The sequence below is a fragment of the Aedes albopictus genome, chromosome 2 (assembly GCF_035046485.1).
Source record: "Aedes albopictus strain Foshan chromosome 2, AalbF5, whole genome shotgun sequence".
Taxonomy (NCBI): Eukaryota; Metazoa; Arthropoda; class Insecta; order Diptera; family Culicidae; genus Aedes; species Aedes albopictus.
Window position 1 is genome coordinate 12,168,645 of NC_085137.1, and position 22,648 is coordinate 12,191,292.

Sequence of the window (22,648 nt, forward strand, 5' to 3'; positions counted from 1 at the left end):
TCGTGCTACCAATTGGAAGATTGTGCTGACTCAAACATTTTGGTGGCTCCAAAGAGGAGAACTGCCACCAACATCGCTATTGCGATGAGCTCGTCGTTATGGCCGGTTTGGCTACAGGGGACGTTGCCCATGGTCTTGTATCGTGGCGCGGGAACAACGTTTTCTGCGGCATCTCGGGTGAGCGAACTGGGGGTGCTCACGCGCTACGTTTTGACCATGACTACTCTCTAGGCATCTCCACAACGGATCCTGTTGGCTGCCTGGCAGAGATTTTCGAAGCACGCCCACTTACGCGCCTTAAGGTTGAGGATTCATCATTGACAAAATCGTCATCATTGAAAATTCTAAAGCAGTTTTCTCGCTCAAGACTTCAATGTTAGCATTGAAAATGTATTCACTGCACTCCATTCTCCACCCGCAAAACAGTAATACTTTTTCACTGCGAAAATATCAGTTTTGATCGAGAAAACTGCTTTCGAATTTTCAATGATGACGATATTGGCAATGACGAATCCTTCAACCTTAATTTCTTTGTTCAGTGCCAGTTTAGCTAGCCTGTAGGCCTCACTTCGTTCCATTCTAACCTCATTTGTACAAGCTCCTTGTACCCTCCTTCTAGCTCTTAGGCAAGATGCGCGGAGCTTTGCTCCGACTAGATCATTGCTGGATAGATCTTCGGTGTTAACCCCTTATCGAAGCGCCATCCCCGATGACAGTCGATGACCTTCGGCTGTGGCCGTGGTCCACCCTGTATCGAAACGCCAGATGGTTGCACTGTATGTATCCATCGTCGACTCTCCAGTCCGAGCTAGGGTTTAGAGCCGAGCACCAGAAGTCAACATTAACGATGGACTCTGCACCGTTACTACTGTAGGTTTTTTTGTCGCCTATTTTCGCGACATCCTCGTTCAGGAGGTGATATATAAGTGCTGGAGTGCATACACCTAAACAATCATTTTCTAGGTTAACTTTATTAAAAAAAATAAAATAAAAAAAATCCGCCTTTTTAAATACAATATTTACAATATTGATACCAATTTTATAAAACAATAAGCTACATAACATGATGTAGGTACATAATTTTGGTTGCACCTTTTCAACAAATAGTTGAATTTTAAAACCTGAACTTAGAAACAATAGTTTTCGCAAATTCACCACATGTTCAGCTTCGCTTGAACTACCTTAGAACTAACCATGACTTTTTGATTCATATGATTCACATATTTTCCTAACCTAGTTTCCTCGCACCATTTCCCCTTGGGTAAGCGACGAGTCAACACATAGTTCTGGTTTTAGTATAAATACTCGCTAATAGCTATACACAGTTGTTTTTGAGAGCCGTACAACAAGAAATGTCACTAAATAAAACAATAAATTAACGGACATTTTGTCGTCGTACCTAAGTAATATTGCACCCAATCGTGCTGGGAATGGTCTGAGCTCATTGCGTAGTTAAATATGTGATACGGGGGTCACCACTCGAACTGGCGAGTGACTAAATAATTCCTAATGCCTAACAACTTAAATGGAATTTTTGCTGATTTAATCTTAGTCTGGTTGTTGATCACATTTCTGTTACCCTTTTTTGTGTTTGTTTTTTTTAAGTTTTGTTTTTTTTTTTTGACGCACAGGAAAGACTCAAACCGGATTTTTTTAAAGAAGCCGTTGGGTAGAAACTATATTACATGTTTTACGATCATTACTTCCATTCAAGACATCGTGTCAAAACAACGGCTTCTAAATCCATGCGGTTATGGGCCCATACGTTTACGCGTACTTCACCATGTTGCGTCACACTCGACCGTACGTCAACGTTTGTGCCGTTTCCCCTTCCTAGACTACGTTCACTTTTTCTTGCTCTTCTTGTTCCTATAATCTTCCATCTGCTTGATGTAACCGTACTTGTTGATGGCGGTGTACTCGTCGTCGCACTTGAGCAGCAGTTCGTACCACTGTTCGCCCTGAACCCGCGGGGCATCTACGGTTCCTCCGTAGCACGGTGGTAGGCACTCCTTGGAAATGTGCTTGTACAGCGATTCCCGATCGGTTCCGTGGAACACAATGCGGTTGCGCAGTTTGTCCCGCAGGATCGGCTTGAACAGGGCGAACACCACGTTGAAGATCTTTGGCTGGTTGATGATGTGGATGCCCTTGATGCGCAGCGGGACAGCGTCCTGCAGCCAGTCGACGATCCGCTTGGCGAAGGGCGGAGTGAACTGCCACGCCTGTTGCATGGTGAGGCCGTCCATGTCAAAGATGACCACCGCACCGTTGACTTGCGTCTCGGGTTCCAGCATGGCCGCCTCCAGGAACAGCACACAACCCTTGAAGACCTCATCCAGTGTGACTTCCTTGTGCTTCCAGGGTTTGCCCAGCTCGAGCAGCAGAATTCGTCGACCGAGTTGATCCCGGTTCGGGAAAACCGACAAAATGTTCTGCTTGAAGATGTTTACTTCGCGTGACGGGCTCAGGTCCAGGTACATGTCCGCGTGTTTCACCTTGAACTGGTAGTAACGTTGGATCTGCAATGGAAACAGAAATAAGGATAAGAATAATATAACATAGGTAATAGAACCTTGAACATGCAATCAAATCTGTTCTATCGCTTTTTTAAGAATGCCCAACCATGACGTGATAATTATAATCGAGGACGCTAACACTCAGGTCGGTACAGAGCTTATTCCGTCCGATAATTGGTAAGGAGAGCCTTCACTCTGCTACCAATGACAACTGTCTGAGACTAGTGACTTTCGCTCCAGCTAGAGGGATGGCCAGGGTGGGCAGGTCAGTAGGACAACTGACTTTGCACGAGCCACCGGAGGCTTGCTTCAGGTATCTGAAACCCAGGACACAAATCATGGGACTGCAGAGGCTCTGACAGCAGCAAATGCTTAAGTCAAGCGATGTGGCGGTGAAGTCCACAAGGGCCAAGTCTGCACGAGTCCATCCAAGTGGGTTTGATTTGTTCCGGGAAATCCGCGAACAGCAAGCACCCAACGGGAGGTCCAAGGTGCCCGGCCTTCAGAAGAACCACAGCTGACAGTGCAGCAACTGCTTTGTTACGCAGATACTGAATGGGGGACTGATTTCGCCATCATAACGGACCTATACCGAGTATCGTCAGCAACAGCAATTGGATCGCGGATGGGTTCGTCCCGGAGTTGGTGTCTACTACTTATGAGGGCTTCGAGGTCGCCAAAGTAAACGGGGTCTTCTTCTGTAGCTGTTATGTGCCTCTACGGTGGTCGATCGAGCAGTTCACGCAGATGCTGGACTGTGGACAGGGCGAAGGCCAGTGGTAATAGCGGGTCACTTCAATGCCTGGGCAGTGGAATAGGAAAGCCGTTTTACGAACCAGCCGGTTCAGATCCTACTAGAGACACTGCCTGTAACCAGGCAAGTCCACCCTAGAAACGGGAGACAACCGGCTTACTGGTCCGCAAGCGATTGTGGACCGGCGCCGCGCCTGCTACGGGCTTGGCGATGGAAGCAGCGAGCACGGAGCGGGGCACGATGGTAAGGTAAAAGGCCTGCTTTGGGAGTCTCTGTCAGAGCGCCAATGCCAATCCATGGGGTGATGCTTACATGATCGTGATGGCCAAGACATGAGGTGTAATGGCTCAGAGCAGTTTGCCAGAGATGTTGTCCGCGTCATGATCCTCGTTATTGACCTCTGTTAAATGTGTGATCATAGCACACCGCGCAAAATTCAAAATTCGTGTCTATCTCGGTCTCTTTTGTGGTGAACGCTAGTGAAGTATAGACGCGAATAAGATTAGCACGTATTTAAATTACTCTAAACCACGTTTTTTCACTGTTCCAACTGATTCCGAAATTCAACGTTTTTGGCCGAAACATTACATTTTTGGCGACGAAGTAAAAAAAAGAAGAAGGTTTCCTGCAAATGGCTTAATGGTCCACTGCACGAATTTATGTTGGCCTGCTTACTCACACCAAAATTTTGACGTTTGAGCGGTGCCGATACCGCTTAAACGTCAAATTTCGTGTGAGAGTACACGCTCGCGTCAGAATACCCATTTTTTCATTGCTATCTCTGTCGCTCTTCAAGAGGCCCCATTTAAAAATACCCATTTTCAAGTTGGGCCGCCCAACTTGAAAATGGGTATTTTTAAATGGGGCCTCTTGAAGAGCGACAGAGATAGCAATGAAAAAATGGGTATTCTGACGCGAGCGTGTAAGGCACCCTACACACCAGTCAAACGGTTTGACCAACATTGCCACCGCCCCCAGGTTGGTCGAACCAGCGAATGTTTATGCAACCGTATGACGAACTGCCAAATCGTGTTGCACCAACATGTCACTTTGGTTGCACCAACATCATCCCCCATTTGAAATCGCACTATGTTTGTGCAACAACACTACACACGGTACAATCGGTTCGTCAAACATTGGCTCCGCCCACCGTTGGTTTGAGTAAAATCAAACTGGTTTGATTTTTGCGGACCAAACCGTCAACCGTCAAATCGGTTTGACGAACTGCCAAATCGGTTCGTCAAGCAGCATCACACACGGTCAAACACAGCACCAACTCAACCACCAACCTGGGGGCGGAGTCAATGTTGGTCAAACCGTTTGACTGGTGTGTAGGGTGCCTAAGAAGGCCAGTAGAAATTCGTGCAGTAATCCATTGCTCCAACGATTGGCCATGCCGACGCCCATCAGCCAGGGGAAAGTGCTAGAGTCCCTCTCCACGAACATTAATGAATTTGTAAACGACCCCGAAAACGGCATCACCTTTGAAAAGTGGTTTGCACGTTATTCGAACTTTTTCGACAACGACGCCCTGAATCTCGACGATACGGCCAAGGTACATCTTTTCCTGCGGAAGCTGTATCATGCTTCACACAGCCGCTACGTGAACTACCCAGGCTTCCGGAGGACATCCAGTTTGATGAAACGGTTTGCACGCTGAAGACAATTTTCGACACACCGACATCCGTTTTCAACAAGCGCTTCCAGTGCCTGCAGCTGATGAAAACGAAGCCGAGCACATCATCAGCTACGGTTCGAAGTTAAACCGTGCTTGCGAGGAGTTCGAGTTCGATAAAGTGAACATCGATCACTTCAAGTGCGTGGTATTCGTGTGTGGTCTCAAGGCACCACGCTACGCCGATGTCCGCACTAGTGACTCTCCAGACGCACATCGATAAGTTCCAACGAATGGTCTATCTCAAGGCGGACACAACGCTCTGGTTCGAAGAACCTACATCAATAAATCGTCCGACGATGATTCCAGCCCAGCTCATCAAACTACGAAGAAGCAGAAACAATACGGCAGTTCCAGTTCCCAAACTCGAGGAGTCGCCGTGATGAACCACATCGCGAACTGTTCCAGGAAGCGAAGATTCGTGAAGACAACCATCAACGTTTTAGGCCAAAACACAATAATTTCCTTTCATAGGACAGACAGCTGACGACTGGGGCTGGCGATGAAAAGAAGGTCATCAATGAGGAACTTCCGGGGATAGCAAAGTCCCTTAGCGTAGGTAAGGCCCCCGGCTCGAACGGAGTTCCGAACCTGACGGGTTTGGCTGAAATGCCGTTTCATCGGCTATCACCCACATCGACTTGGAGCTACAGCGAAGGTGGCGCGTGCACTCGGAGAATGGCTGGTTCAGACGCTATACAAGAGGAGGTACAAAAGTTCGGAGTCTGCTACGTAGGTCATACGGTGACTTGTGGTCCAGTCCTTAGGGGCTGTGTAGCATCTCAGTAGCCAAGCATAAAATATATATTTCTTAACAAAAAGTCCCATAAGCAAACATGGTATTGGATGCATATAATAGATTGATTTATGTAAATATGTATTTGTCAACAACATCCTGTGAAATCATTTCGCCGTTGGAACTTCCCAGCCCAGGATTACATTGAATTGGCATATCAGAAGTAGAACGGTGATGACCGACAAAATTAGACGCCAGCCGACATTACGAAATCAAACAAATCCATTCAAATGAAAATCATGTATCCTGTCCTGGATCCTTACGATTTTTATATATTCATATTAGGTACAGATTTATATAAATGAAAAAAGGGAGAGAATGTAGCATCTCAGTAGCCAGAGTAGATGCAGATCTAGATAGCCTTGAATAACTGTAGTAATAGCACAGAGAACAGACATCCAAGTCCAGTTCCGAAACTGTGTAAGGAATTTAACGGCCATTTGAAATCGGCAACACAAGTGGCAATACCGTGGCGCTGCAATCGGTTAATTTCTCATACTAATTAAATTCACCACTTGAAATGTTTCAATTCACCACTGACTGTGGCAATATGGTGTTTGGCGGCGTTAGTGTTGTCATCGTGTATTGGTTTGCAACCTTACTCAAGTGAAGATTCAAATCCTTACACAACTTTCTGATTGAAATTTGTTCTAGCCTGGATGTCTGTTCTCTGTGGTAATAGATGACAGCTAATAAATATTCATTACCTTTCAAACCACCAAACTATCAAGTCTTGTTTCTACAGGCTGTCCATTAATTACGTAAGGGTTTATGGGGGTAAGGGGGTTTTGAAAAATTTTACGCGCCATACAAAAGTTTTTGGGTTCTCATACAAAAAATCTTACAAGGGGGGGGAGGGTGTCGGAAAAACGCAAAAACTCCCTTACGTAAATAATGGATAACCCCTTACCACAGAGAACAGACATCCAGGCTAGAACAAATTTCATTCGGGAAGTTGTGTAAGGATTTGAATCCTTACTTGAGTAAGGTTGCAAACCAATACACGATGACAACACTAACGCCACCAAACACCATATTGCCACAGTCAGTGGTGAATTGAAACATTTCAAGTGGTGAATTAAATTAGTATGGGAAATTAACCGATTGCAGCGCCACGCTATTGCCACTTGTGTTTCCGATTTCAAATGGCCGTTAAATTCCTTACACAATTTCGGAACTGGACTTGGATGTCTGTTCTCTGTGCCCTTACGGGGGCGCTGAACGGCAACAGAAGTGGGCAGTTGCCGAGCAGCTCGTTAGGCTGATTAGGTACACCAGCGGCTGGAACAGGGATGCCATATATACAGATTTATCTGTATTATACAGATTTTTGAGCATCCATACAGATTTCGTTTAATATGAAATACAGAATTTTGAGCTAGAGGGGCCATTTTATTTTTGTATGGGATACAGATTTTTCTCCCAAATTTTGTATGGACTACAGATTTTTGAAAATAGTGGTACAGATTTTTCAAAAACTCATCTGGCATCCCTGGGCTGGAATAACATCAGCAAGGACCTTAAGCAAGGTCTTCTAAAACTCCACAAGTCGGTGACTCTGACCAAGGAGGAGTACGACCTTCTAGCACAGAGAACAGACATCCAGGCTAGAACAATTTTAATTCAGAAAGTTTTGTAAGGATTTGAATACTTGCTTGAGTAAAGATGCAAACTGTGGAATATGGGCTTGACTGAGTGTAACTAATTATTTATCAGAATTTAATATATGTTTACATTTATATATTCTGCACCTTTCCATTGTTACGCTTTAAATAATGTGCTCAAGAACGTGCACTCTTACGTTCTCACTACTGTGTAGACATTTTGAAACAGAGGTGAGAAAGACATTTTGAAACAAATGATAGAAAGAGAGAGGGTGAGCAAAACCCGAGAAAGCATTCTGGCGACTTGAGTTCATTTCCACTGGATGCTCGCACAAAGGAAGAGGGAGAGATTCTCTGGCATACAACTTGAGCAGAATTGTAGGTACCTAACGTGGTTGAGAGCTTCAGTCGATTCAGTTTTACGAGGATAATGAACGACGACGGTTGCATCATGGAGCGAAACTCCAACGATTCGGCCGAAGACAATTTGGCTGGAGCGTACGTCCTTTCGGCCGATCAGCGTCACGCTGCGGACGAGTTCGAGGAGCAACAGCCGGAAGATGACGTTTGTGCTGTTCCGTCCGGTTACGACACAAACCAATACACGATGAAAACATAAGCGCCGGCATACACCTTATTGCCACAAACAGTGGTGAATTGAAACATTTCAAGTGGTGAATTACATTAGTATGAGAAACTTTCCGATTGCAGCGCCACGCAATTGCCACTTGTGTTGCCGATGAAATAATCCTTACACAAAATTCAGATTGGACTTGGATGTCTGTTCTCTGTGCTTCTAGTCGAAAAGCGAAGCGCAAAAGATGCGCGCAAAGAGGAGAGGACCAAAACCTGTAGGAGAGGCACGGCCACCGGGGGTAAGAAGGCCACCATGATAGAGAAGAGGAAACAATAGAGAAAAAGTAAGCCAGCAGCTTGGTCTTTAAGACATATGCCGAGGTGTTGGGTGGCGTCTCTCGTAACTGGACGCGAATGTGAAGAGCATCCGGCGCAACCTAGAGAGGAGAGATGATGCTCGTGCTGATGAAGAAGGCGGCCAAGAAAGGCACCTCTTATAGAACACTAGCCCAAGAGGTCCTGGGTGAGAAGGTGCAGGTGAGAACCCTGATGGCGGAGGCGACTCCCCTCTGTAAAAACCTGGACGAGATCACCGATGCCGATGAGCTGGCAGCCACCCTCAAGCAGCAGTGTGAATTAACCCTTTGGAGCCGGAGGGGTCATATATGACCCCAACATAGAAACGGTTGTATAAATTCACCCGTTCGATAAAACAGAATACTGTCTTCAGCAAAGTTGTTGCAAATTGAGTCCTCTATTAGGTAAAAATGGGAATATTTGTATTTGGGACTTTACAGATAACCTAGAAGAACATCCTGAACACCTTGAAATTTGGAAAAATAATTGACATGCCAGTTGTTCTAAAAGCTAAACTCGGATGTGGGTTACGTTTATATGTATTCATTTAGCCTTCGTCAAGAATATCAGAAAATGTTTTATATTCAGGGATGTTCCAAACTGTCCTATAGTGAAGTCCTTCAAATCTACATGTATTATTCTATGTATTTTCGCCACAAATATTAGCATTGCATAACTTACTGCGATCCGTGAAGCTCTTGACATCTACAATGTCATTTATAAATACTATAGGGATATTCCAGGTCAGCCAAACTACCCTGGAGTTTAGAACTTCAGGTCTACACCCGTAACAGTAGCCATATCTGTTGTACTGAGTAAAGTTGCATAATCAACTACAGTTACTGGAGCAATCTGAAGTCTACTAGCTTATTATAAATCTTTGGGACATTCAGGGTCGTCCAAACGGTTATATAATGAAGTCCTTCTAATCTACAAGAATAACTATATGTGTTTTCACCATAAATACTAGTGTGGTGATATCCTGCGGACATCATAGTAGGTACTGCTCGTGAAGCTCGTGAAATCTCAAATGTAATTTAGTAGTGTCTCTGGGAATGTTCCAGGTCAGCCTAACTATCTTTGAGTTCAGAACATCAGGTCTACACTCGTGACATCAGCTATATCTGACATACTGAGTAACGGTTCATAATCAATCGCGGTGACTGGATCAACCTGAAGTCTACTATACATGATTATGAACCTTTGGAACATTGAGGGTCGTCCATACTATCCTGAAATTTAGCTCTTGAAAGTAACAGTACTTAGTCTTACAATGAACTTTAGACTGTAATCTGTAATACCCCTGGCATATCATGAGTCATTTCAAGATAGTTTTGAGATTTTCCAGATCAACAATACTACTCCTGAGGTCATAGCTCCAGGTCTACATTTGTGATAAAACAGCTTTTGCCACTACGATAAGTAGTGTTCCGTACACTGTACTTACCAAAGTAGTTACAGGAACAATAAGCGTTGTACCTATTATATTTTTTGGAATATTATGGGCTTCCTCACTGTTATGAAGCATAATTGATAAAAAAAAAACCACTCTAACTTTCAGAAGGCATACTGGACATGATATATTACAAATCGTAGCTTTGTATAATGAAAGAAGTTACCGTTACACCTGTATACTTTAGGCTCTAATCTTAAGAAGAGTTTTTCTGACCTCGGATATCCCAACTGATCTGATACTGTCTATTGAACTTCCAGAAGACTTACTGAACATGATAGATTACAAATCATAGCTTTGTATAATAAAAGAAGTTACTGTTACACTCGCAGACTTTAGGATCTAAACTCAATAACAGTTTGGATGACCTAGGATATCCCGACTGATCTGATACTGTATATTAACCTTTTAGAAGACTTACTGAACATGATAGATTACAAATCGTAGCTTTGTATAATGAAAGAAGTTACCGTTACACCCGTAGACTTTAGAATCTAACCTTAAGAACAGTTTGGATGTCCTAGGATATCCCAACTGATCTGATACTGTCTATTGAACTTACAGAAGACATACTGGACGTGATAGATTACAAATCGTAGGTATGTATTGTGAAAGAAGTTACCGTTTCATCCTTAAACTTTAGGATTGAAACTCAAGAACAGTTTGGATGACCTAAGATATTCAGGAAAAATATTCTGCATAATATTCTACCGTTTTTAAGCTAATGATCACCAAAACTACAGGAAAATGTAGAAAAAACTCCATAATAACGCCGACATCAAAGGGTTAAAGAATCAAGTGCATCAGTCTCCTTGCGAAATAGTCCAACGAACGAAATTCAGCTGCTGTGATGCTGGTAAAGAGTGTATGGACGGAACAAAGGAAAACGTTATGTACCTCGAAACTCTAGTTACGTGCAATAATGATGCGAATAGGACTTCCTATTTGCTTCATATCGAACTGAAGTCTCGTAATTTGCAGACGAAGACAAAATTCGCGTTGTATAAGTCACTGAACCTTCAGACATCTTCATGCGGCTGCAACGTTAATGGAAATCGACCGGAAAGCACTTGGTGTCTTTGAACGTAAGGTAAATGAACACGATAAAGAAGAAAACATGTTGTGGCGTCGAGCTTTCCATAGGCTCGTTTACATATAGCCCGTGATCGAGAAACATCGTTGAGTATCACGAAAATATATTAGAGTTAACCCAACAACGTAAACCCCTTACAAAACTTACCAGCTCAAAAGCACTCTTCGGATAGAACTTGCACGGCCGCAGGAATCGCACCATCCAGTCGTCGTTATCAATGGGAACCACCAGCTCATCTTGACCTGTAACGAGGGGAAAGATCAAATCACTGATGGATGGATGGATGCGAGGCGTACAATTACGGAAGGCGGATCGCTATCCACCAGACTATCATTAGGTACGAGCCGCGATGATAAACAGATGCTTAGTCATACGAAAGCATCCAGCAGAAGGTAGGGTTAATGATGTACCAGCGACTACGACGACGACGATTCGATTCGATCTTTCCTGTTCTAGGTACCGGACAAATGCGAGGAAATTCGCAAAACCCCCTCATCACACCGACCGGCGCGGCGACGCGACGCGGCACAGTTCAATTGAGTTTACCTTCGTTATCCGATCATTAGCGATCTCTCTCATCGATAGCGACAGCGGCCGATCGCAGCGACACTGCACTGTTCATAATCGCGTTCGCTTTTTGCTTTAAAAATGCTAAGGTCACGTGGATCGTCGCGTTCACTTGGTAGTTCTAGCATGCCGTGAACTAGTTTCGCGCGCGAGACTTGCGTCGAAGGGACCCGCCACAGTGTAGTAGGCTGCGCTTCTACCTACGCAGACTGATGCAACCGTAGGTAGCCTACCTAGTTCAGTGCACTTTCTTCCTCTATTTTCAGCCGCTTATTTTTCATGGCAAAAAAAATCCGCGCCACGCGCTAGGTCAGGTCAGGGCTCAGCCAAATAGGGCTAGAGGCAAACCGGTCCTACTTTCTTGGTACACTCTACCTTCGATGGTAGGTACTAGGTAATGCAAGTAACGCTGCTGGTCATTGAACCGAAATCGTCGCTCACCGGCGACGCTAAGTTCAGTTCGATTTCGCTAATCGAAGCAACCTTGCGTGAGAAGCCGAACCTAAGCATTAGCGTGTGAGCGTGGCGCGGTACCTTTTTTTTTGCAATCAAAAGAGTTGTGCGGATAAATGAAGGCCCGAAACCATTAGTCATGAAGAGCTCGAGCTCACACGTCAGAACAGCAGACCCGCGGACCGAAAGCAAGGAGTCAAGAGCGGTGGACCTGGATATGACAAATGATGCACATCGTTGGATGTTTGTCGAGTAATCATTTGGGTCGCAAGCGCGTGCTCCGATCCGAACAATGATCACCGCAAATATAATACAACACTTGAAGGTATTTAGCAGCGTGGCTTCGTTGACTCATACGTCAATGGAGTTCCCAAATTGGGCGGAAGATGATGCTGTGCTATTTGCGGATACACATTTTAAACTAATTGTCGATTTATCTGACTCTGTCACTCCGTATTTATTTTGATTGCTCAGATCTTCAAATCGAAGTACCCACCTAAGTTGAAAGCTTTAGTAAAACCACAACTAAGCATGAGAATGCAGATTTGCTTGACAGGTGGAGAATTGAGCATTTTGTTTTTTTTTATACGAAATATTCCGATGCATCGTCAATTAAGAGAAAGTCGTCAAGTTTCTCAAGATTCTCTTTTAATATTTTAACATTAGCATGACATTACCTACAAGGGGCTCCTCCGTAAAGTTCAAGAGTTGATGTCCGGCCCTGCGAGCTAATCGCAAAAACAATTGCCGCGGATGGTCGACAAGAGAGAAAAACGTATCAAAGCGTCAAAAAAGGAATTGCAATCGGAAGCTCGGTATGAGGAAATGCAGATTTCTCAACTTCATCGGGAGCACCCGCATAATCATCGATCTACTGAAGTACGACGGGTTAAGACCTAAACGATCAAATAGGTCAGAAAGAGGTATTCAGACCAGATCCATCGACAGGAGGAGAAAATCCGTCGACGGTTCAACACACGCCGATTGGAAGACGCTGCGATCAAAAAGTACTTCGTCGAGCAGCTACAGAACCATGCTGCGGATATTCCGGAAGGTGGAAGCGTAGAAGATCAATGGAGCGCTATCAGGAACGCTTTCATCGCCACTGACGAGCATGATTTGGGTGAGCTACGCAACTGGAGAATGAAGTGGATCACAGATGCACCTGGTAGAAGATAGAGGAGCGAAGGAACGTAAAGCCGGGATAGAGCGAGCGAAAACACGAGGAGCCAAAGCCGTAGTCCGTCAGCGTTATTCGGCTCTCGAGAAGGAAGTGAAGCGCTCATGTAGGCGGGACAAAAGAGCGAGGGCGGATTCCCTGTTGAGGAGTAGCAATTCTGCTATTCGGGGCTGCAAAACGGTGAGTCGATAAGGAGAGCGTCCAATATAGCTCTGGTCCTCACAAGTTCCTACCTCATGCTTCCACGGGTCAAGCGATGACAAAGACCGCCAGCTAAGAGTTGTGTGCTTAGCTGGTAGTGCAGCCTGGGCACTGTTGTCCTTCTGACTTCAGCTAGATTGAGGAGGTACGACCCGAGCGTCTGTTCACCAAGGAGGTGGGGCTCAAACAGCGTCTGTTCTGGCACGCCGCTGGACTGAGTCAGAAGCGCTGCACCACGCCCAGCTAGATCCAAGGCGGTAGCCCCATCAGCGTGGTTGTCCCAGTGTTGGTTGGGACGTTAAACAGAACTGGCACGATGGCCCTCCGGCGAGACAGGAGTGTTGGCGTAGGCCCTTATTTCGTCGCGTGGGTCTTTGCCGATTGTATCGAGTCGTATTTTCTCCTATGTTATTCGCAATGATGATTTTTACGGGTGGCTTATTCCACCCGTAAAAATCCCCATTGCGAATAACATAGGAGAAAATACGACTCGATAAAATCGGCAAAGACCCATGCGACGAAATAAGGACTACGGTTGGAAACTTGGAACATGAAATTGCAAGTCAATAGGTTTCGCAGGATGTGACAGGATAATTTACGACGAACTACATCCCCGCAACTTCGACATCATGGCGTTGCAGGAACTTGTTGGACTGGACAGAAAGTGTGGAAAAGCGGGCATCGAGCAGCTACCTTCTACCAAAGCTGTGGCACCACCAATGAACTGGGAACAGGATTTATCCACTTATCCGCAAGCGGTAATGGCGGCGGCGGGCATATTCAACCGGTTCAAATTTTGACGTTTCATGGGGGAAAGTCAAAACAGTTTCATTCTCCTCCTCACCCCATCACCCACCGTTTAGTGGCGCCAACCGATTGCGATCCCCAAGAAACGTCAAAATTTGAATCGGTTAATTGTGCCCGCCGCCGCCATTACTGCTCGCGGATAAGTGGATAGTATTGGGCAAGATGCAACAACGTGTGATCGGGTGGCAGCCGATCAACGCAAGGATGTGCATGTTGAGAGTTAAGGGCCGTTACTTCAACTACAGCATCATCAACGTCCACTGCCCACACCAAGAGAGACCCGATGACGAGAAAGAAGCGTTCTACGCGCAGTTAGAGCAAACATACGATGGTTGCTCGCCGCGTGACGTGAAAATCGTTGTCGGCGACATGAACGCGCAGGTAGGAAGGGAGGAAATGTACAGACTGGTAATCGGGCCAAACAGCCTGCACGCCGTATCGAATGATAACGGCCAGCGATGCGTAAACTTTGCAGCCTCCCGTGGTATGGTAGTCCGAAGCACCTTCTTCCCCCGCAAAGACATCCACAAAGCCACCTGGAGATCACCCGACCATCAAACAGAAAACCAAATCGACCACATTCTAATCGACGGTAAATTCTTCTCGGATATAACCAATGTCCGCACATACCGCAGTGCGAATATAGATTCGGATCACTACTTAGTCGCTGTATGCATGCGCTCAAAACTATCGACAGTTATCACCACGCGTCGAAGTCGAACGCCGCGGCCTAACATTGAGCAGCTGCGTAACGTAGAAGTGGCTCAAGACTACGCGCAGCAGTTAGCAGTGGCCCTACCAACGGAAGAGCAGCTTGGCGCAGCTACACTTGAAGATGGCTGGAGGGACATCCGATCCGCCATAGGTAGTACCTCGGCCACAGCACTAGGCTTCGCGACTCCGAATCACAGAAACGACTGGTACAACGGCGAATGTGAACAGTTGAAAAACGAGAAGAATGCAGCATGGGCGAGAATGCTGCAACACCGTACGAAAGCGAATGAGTCACGTTACAGACAAGCGTAAAACAGGCAGAACTCAGTCTTCCGGATGAAGAAGCGCCAGCAGGAAGAACGAGATCGCGAAGCTATGGAAGAGCTGTACCGCACTAAGGACACACGAAAGTTCTACGAGAAGCTGAACCGCTCGCGCAGAGGCTGTGCCGATATAATCACGGGAATATTCTCACGAGCGAGAGTGAGGTGGTCGAGAGGTGGCGGCAGCATTACGATGAGTACCTCAATGGCGACGTTGCAAGTACCGAAGGTGGCGTGGTAACAGATCTAGGAGTATGTGCATAGGACGAAAGACTTCCGGCCCCTGACCTTCAAGAGATTGAGGAGGAGGTTGGCCGGTTGAAAAACAACAAAGCCGCTGGAGCAGATCAACTACCAAGCGAGCTTCTAAAATACGGTGGAGAAGCACTGGTGTCATTACCAAGTTTTGGGAGGAGGAAGTATTACCGGAGGAGTGGATGGAAGGTATCGTGTGTCACATCTACAAAAAGGGCGACAAGTTGGATTGCGGGAACTACCGCGCGATCACACTACTGAGCGCTGCCTACAAGATACTCTCTCGAATTTTATGCCGCCGTCTATCACCGATTGCAAGAGAGTTCGTGGGGCAATATCAGGCTGGATTTATAGGTGACCGCGCTACAACGGACCAGATGTTCGCCATCCGCCAGGTGTTGCAGAAATGCCGCGAATACAACGTGCCCACACATCACATCACATCACACCGTATACACTCGCAGAGGGTTACGGCAAGGTGATGGTCTTTCGTGCTTGCTGTTCAACATTGCTTTAGAGGGTGTAATAAGGAGAGCGGGGATAAACACGAGTGGGACGATTTTCACAAAGTCCGTTCAGCTGCTTGGTTTCGCTGATGATATTGATATTTTTGCTCGTAAATTTGAGACGATGGCGAAAACGTACATCCGACTAAAGAGTGAAGCCAAGCGAATCGGATTAGTCATTAATGTGTCGAAGACAAAGTACATGATGGTAAAGGACTCCATGAAGGAATCACCGCGCCCGCCACCCCGAATTTATATCGACGGTGATGAAATCGAGACGGTTGAAGAATTCGTGTACTTGGGCTCACTGGTGACCGCCGACAACGACACCAGCAGAGAAATTCAGAGGCGCTTTGTGGCAGGAAATCGTGCTTACTTTGGACTCCGCAGAACTCTACGATCGAATAAAGTTCGCCGTAACACGAAGTTAACCATCTACAAAACGCTGATTAGACCAGTCGTCCTCTATGGGCACGAAACATGGACCCTACGTGCAGAGGACCAACGCGCCCTTGGAGTTTTGGAACGGAAGGTGTTGCGTACCATCTACGGCGGAGTGCAGATGGAAGACGGGACTTGGAGATAGCGAATGAACCACGAGCTGCATCATCTACTAAGAGAACCAACCATCGTCCATACCGCGAAAATCGGGAGGCTACGGTGGGCGGGTCACGTCATCAGGATGTCGGATAGCAACCCGACTAAAATGGTTCTCGAGAGTCATCCAACCGGTACAAGAAGACGTGGAGTGCAGCGAGCTAGGTGGGTCGACCAAGTGCAGGACGATCTGCGGACCCTCCGCAGAGTGCGGAACTGGAGACAAACAGCCATGGACCGAGTGGAATGGAGGCGGCTACTATGTACAGCAGAGGCCACCCCGGCCTTAGCCTGATCGGTAAGTTAAGTACTTCCGCTATTCGACCTAACTGTCGGAACCCCTTCGATGACAACTATCAATGTTTTTCTACTTTCCAAAACAGTATCATTCTAACGTCGTGAATAAAACGTTACCTAGTTCCCTGATACTCCCTAGCCGACGAAGGCGAGAAAGTCTCAAATACCGGCGACATTCGTCTCCTCTATGATGCCTTACGTCGCTTAAGGTGACTTGGTGCATCACAGAATTTTCATAGGAATCATTGACTTTTTAATTTTCAATGATTGTTTGCCTCGCGTTTTTGAAGTGATAAAAAACGGGAAATTTTGCAGCCACGCAGTAGAAAAAGTATCATCACACTCACCACAAGTGAGCATATGGGATGATACATTTTCATCCGAATTTGCGCTTTGGTAACTGAGTTTTATCACTTTGAAATTTCGAGTGAGATTTCAATGATGCTGATGACGCACTACGCGTCGTTAAGTAGAAATAAGATGAATGCTACGATGCCCATGAAAGCTACGTTTGGACAGCTATTGATCCAACTTGGCTGACCAGCTGAAACGCTGGTTCGAGCACTTTGGGAACCTTTTCCAAGAGTCCGACGCATTACCCATCGCGTTACCTCCGATCGCATATCAGCCGAGATGATCAAAGCTGATCCCGTAGTATATGCATAACTGCTGCATCAATTGTTCTGCAACATATGGGAAACCGTGATATTTACGGCCGACTAGAAGCAAGGCGTCTTGGTAAAAGCACCCAAGAAGACTGACCTGACTGTATGCGATAATTGACGGGGCATCATGGTACTGTGTATTGTTCTCAAAGTCCTCTGCAAAGGGATCCTTACCCGGATACAGGAGAAGATAGACGTAACTCTCCGACGAAAACAGGCAGGATTCCATGCCGGACGATCCTGTGTGGACCATATTATCACATTTCGAATTATCTTGGAGCAAATCAATGAACCCCACGAGTCTCTCTATCTGGTGTTAATTTATTACGAAAAAAAACTTTCGACCATCTTAATCACAAAAATATGTGGCCTTATTGAAGCACAGTACGAGGCATTTTGGTGTAGAGTATTGTACAACGGTGCCTTTTCTGATCCTGTCCAGGTCGTCGATATCATCATTATTGTACGTCATCGTAACAGACGAGATCCTGGTATGTAGGTACGATTGATCGTGAAACAAATACTGGGTTGCTGTGGTAGCCCACTACCATGGAGCAACTCATTTGACTTCAAACTGGTTGATGACATTGCTCGTATACCTCAACGATTATGACAATGTAGACCACACAGAACTTTAGAAAATCATGGGCGAAGAGACAGTGTTTGCGACACTGATCTTTCAGGTAGGTCTATACGGCCAAGAGGCTGCTCTAGTTGAGGAGGTTCTATGGCGTCCAGATGGACGTTCATTTGGACTGTAGTTCCGATAAAGTTCTGAGTGGACGTTTTTCAAGATTTATGGAACTTGAAAGGTAGTTTTTTATTATACCTAAGAAGCACAACTTTTGATTATTTGGAAATTTGTTACACTGGATGTGCTACACCATCTTAATCTGAATGAAAAAAAAAGATCAAATGTATGAAGAGAACCTAGATCAATAGCACGCATTAGTGTACTAATAATTTATTCCTTGCACGTGCTTGCATTCAAATAGATTCAACAAGACTTGTATAACCGGTGTTCATTGTATATGAATTCTTGTAATGGTAAACACGTACATTATAAACTGATCAAATTACGCAAATTGACAATTCAAATGCACTCATGGAACTAGTTCACCCTATCACACTGACACCTGTAGGACACCACCGTATATCCTCCTACATTGCACTTCAACGGATCCGTGTGGCCAACAAGATATGCACAAACTCTTGAACCTACCTTTCAGCATCGCGCGCAGTTCCTCCACGGCCTGCGCTTTGATTTCCGGCGTTTCGCGCAGTTCATTGATGGCCACCTCCTTGCCGAACGGGGTCAGATCCTCCAGCTCGAACCGCAGCGTGTAGTCGCCCAGCTGGATCGAGGGCAACTCGTCCACCTCCGACAGCATCGTTGGGACCCCTGCAGGTTTGGAGAGTTTGGGAAGATAGATGTGAGTTCACTTGCTTGCTCGTATGGACTTTATGGGTTTTTGGAAAACTAGGTATAATGCTCGGTTTGATATACTGACGATACTCACTCATTTTGACTCGATGGGAGTTTTGCGGTTCAACTGAAGTGTAAAGAATTTCGAAAGATATTCACAATTAGAAAAAAAAAACACAACATTCAACAATCGACTATCGATGAATCGGAGAGAAACTGAGTGCAACATCCAACCGCTCCCACGTCCAAGCAGCAACTATTCTCTCATGGTGCCAGTCAATGCACATCTAGATGCATCGTCGTCGCTGACTGCATCAAACACGAAACACGTTGTTATGGATCGAACGCAGCCGCGTCTTATTCTATAGTTACCTACGCATATGAATTGAATCACTCGCAGATATCGGCGAGCTGGCGGTGCGGTGCCTGGCGCGAAAACATGTCTCGCTCGTCGATCAATTTCCGCAATCGAAGCAACCGTTTGCTATGTTCGCGGGCTTCGGGGGAGTCGTCAAGTGGTGCGGCTTGACTAATAGACAAACGATTAGAGATACGCATGACCGTTGAACGGGGCGACTTAGTTTGCTCTAAATATTTCGCTTTGGACCTACAAATAACTATTCTTGAATGATTTATACTGTCCCCAGAGTCGTAGCGTGGTCCCATGGCGCCCTTGGCGCCCTTGGTAAGCATTCAGATTGACGCCCCACGACAGTTGAACATTGTAAATTTTTTAAAGAATTGTAGTTATTCATTTTTTAAGTTGGATTTTGGTGTTTCGGAGAATCAAACTCCTCTTAATTTTGTTTTATTTTCTTATAGTGTTGTTCATTTGAAGAATCTCACTTAGACTAGTACAATAATTAGAAATGGCATTTCTCAAAAGATCTGTAAGAACAGTAATTCCTCTGAAATTTCTGAAGGATTTTTTCCATGAAGGCTTTAAAAAGAATACTTTGGAGAAGTTTTGTATAAAATCTTCAGCAGATTTTTCAACGGAATACCTAGAGAAGTTTCTGAAGGAAATCCAAATTAATGGTTATCTGGAGGAATTTATAAGGAAATTCATGAAAGGTTTTCTGGGGAATTCTAGCAGAAATTAATGGAGTAATCTCTTGTGAACATGGACCAATTTCAGAAGGAATCAATGCAAGGTATTCTAATCGATATTAGAGCTTTCTTTTTTCCAAAGGAATCTAAAGAAGACGTTCTGAAGGAAACTTTGATCAAATTACAAATGAAATCTATAGTTTAGTCTAGTCTCGTCTAGCCTACACATACACAGCCATTCATTGAAAGAATCCTGGAAAATTATAAAATCGACTACTTCTATTATTTTTCTGGTCATTACCGATGCTTGCAGCATATCGGAGATATAATACACGAATTGAAGTGGCCAGGGCTACCTTGCAGCGTCATTGAATATTGCTATGGATATTAATTCCCCAACGAAGCTGAAGAACGGGAACATCTCGTACCAACCGTTCGATAAAGCATGTCGTACAAATGTGCAGAAAATACGTTGGGAGTGACTTTGCTAAGAAAGTTAATGTCACTCCGTCGAAGCTCTTCTTCCTGGGATGACACAATGGAATTTATCTCTTCTCTCCAGGCTTAAACGTCTAGGCTTAAGCGTCATTACTTGCTCAAAATAATGAACAAATCTATAGACAATCTACTAGAAAAAAATATCTGGAAGAATTGCTGGAGGAATCCCTGGAGGGATTTCTAAAAGAATCTCTGCAGAATTTTCTACAGGAAAGGAATCCATGGAGGAATTACACCCGATTCTTTTTTTGCACGGGTCATTATTTTGCTACAACTCAGTCAATTTTGAACCGATTCTCGTGCCTGCATGTGTGCAAAATTTCATGAGAATCGGTTGAAATTTGACTGAGTTATAGCAAAAAACTAGACCCTTGCAAAAAAAAAAGAATCGGGTGTACAAAGATAATCTACTTAAGGGTTTCATATTTTTGCGGGAATCTCTATTAAAAATTTCTGAAGAAAGGAAAAATTTCTAAAGAAATTTATTGAAATCCAGGACAAAAATATGAAACAGAAGTACTGGGAAATAGAAAGATGAAGTTTACTTGAAGAAATCTGTGGAGGACTTTCTGAAGGTATCCTTGAAGGAAGTTTACAAATTTATCACTGATAGATTTTTTTTTGAAAGTATATCTTCCGAAATTCCTTGACGAAACTATGGAAGATTACTCAATAAAATCCTTAGAGAAGTCTCAGGAGGAATCCTTTGACCAACTTTTGAATGAATTCCTAAATAACTTCCTGAATTTCTAATAAAAGAAATATTTCAATAAATGCGATGAAAAACCTCGGAAGTAGCCTTAAGATATTCCCCAGTGAGAGTTTTAAGAATTTTTTAGATAGAAACATTCACTAGAATTTTGAAAGCATATTCTTTTTGCTTTACTCATTGAAAAATAAAATAGTTTCTCAAAATAAAGTAGTAGAAACATTCCCAGGTGACATCATGGTAAATGCTCAAAATAAAGTAGAGAAATCCTTTTTCAAGAAAACATAAGTATTTTCTTTTTATGGGGTTTCGTTGAATTTTATATTTCTTGTTTGTTGATTTTTTTCGGTCTCACCGAAAAAAATCAACAAACAAGAAATATAAGTATTCTCTGTTTTCTAACCTTACACTCAGCGAAAAAAACTAGCGAAATTCATCGAAATACCTTATGAAAATTTGCTACAGTAGACGTTCGATAACTGCAACATGTTTACGTTTCACTTAGCGAACAAAATTCGATAACTGCAACGTCAGATAGGCGTCAACAACCCATCAATTGACGTTAAATGAACGAAAAATTCATTCGATTGCTCATTTGGGCTAACTTGGCGCACCGTTTTGACGGATAGCGGTGCGATAACTGCAAATTTGTTGCACTTACCGGACTTGCAGTTAAACCGTTTGCACCGACCGAACGTCTACTGTATAACTAATTCTTATGGATGACATAAGAATACCTTATGAAAATTGATCGTGCTTGCTGTGACAAATTTCATAAGATAGACTTATGAAAAGAACAAAAAAATCTTAAAATGAAGCAGACTGGATTCGATTCATGGACGTCGGGATCACCGAGCCCGTGTTTTATCCACACGGCTACCGACGCTTGAGAATACCATGTTGCTAAACATGAATAAAAGCCAAGCTGTGCGACGATTTTACGTCATAGAGTGACCTTATGAAATTCATCCGAATAATTATGAATTATTTAAAGGCCGTTTCATAAGTTGGGCCTTATGGAAATCTTAAGGTTATTTGGCTGAGTGTAGACCTTTTCGGCGCCCCTCTGAGGTTGGGCGCCCTTGGCGGGGGTCAACCGCACGCTACGGCTCTGACTATTCCATCCTGCTTGTTCGGCGGATCTATGGCAAGAGGTCGAAAGGACAAAAAGTCGAAGAATACCTATTCTTGCAGAAGCCATTTCAGAGGAATTCTTTGACGTTTCGTGGCCTTGTTGCTAGTGATTTCGACTTGTGGTGTTCCCCCTCGAACTGCTTCTGGGATTCCCCAAGCCATTCTCCCTGGGATTCTTCCAGAAGTTCCTGCAGCAATTTCTTCCAGAATGTCTCAAGCAGCTCTTCATGAGATTTTTCGAGGATTCCTTTAAAAGTTTTCTCAGGGATTCTTCCGTTTCAACTAGAATCGCTCCAGAAACTCCAGATTCCTGCAGGAATTCCTTCTTAGATTTCCCGCTGAATTCTTCTTGGGAATCCTTCAGGAGTGCCAGCTCCCCTCGTGAAAAAATGGAGTAATCTTAGAACTTCGGGAAGAATTCTTCGGAGATTCCTTAGGG

General features: G+C 44.6%; 1 protein-coding gene across 1 annotated transcript; it reads right to left on the minus strand.

Annotated features, from left to right (window-relative positions):
• Positions 1–952: 952 nt before the first annotated feature.
• On the minus strand, positions 953–18,936 carry LOC109398321 (alpha-tocopherol transfer protein; the record flags this gene model as incomplete). The annotated part of the gene is given in 4 exon segments (XM_062849167.1): positions 953–2,522; positions 10,975–11,069; positions 18,615–18,794; positions 18,913–18,936. Coding segments are annotated over 4 exon segments (957 nt in total). The 3' UTR covers positions 953–1,844.
• Between the last annotated feature and the right edge of the window lie 3,712 nt (positions 18,937–22,648).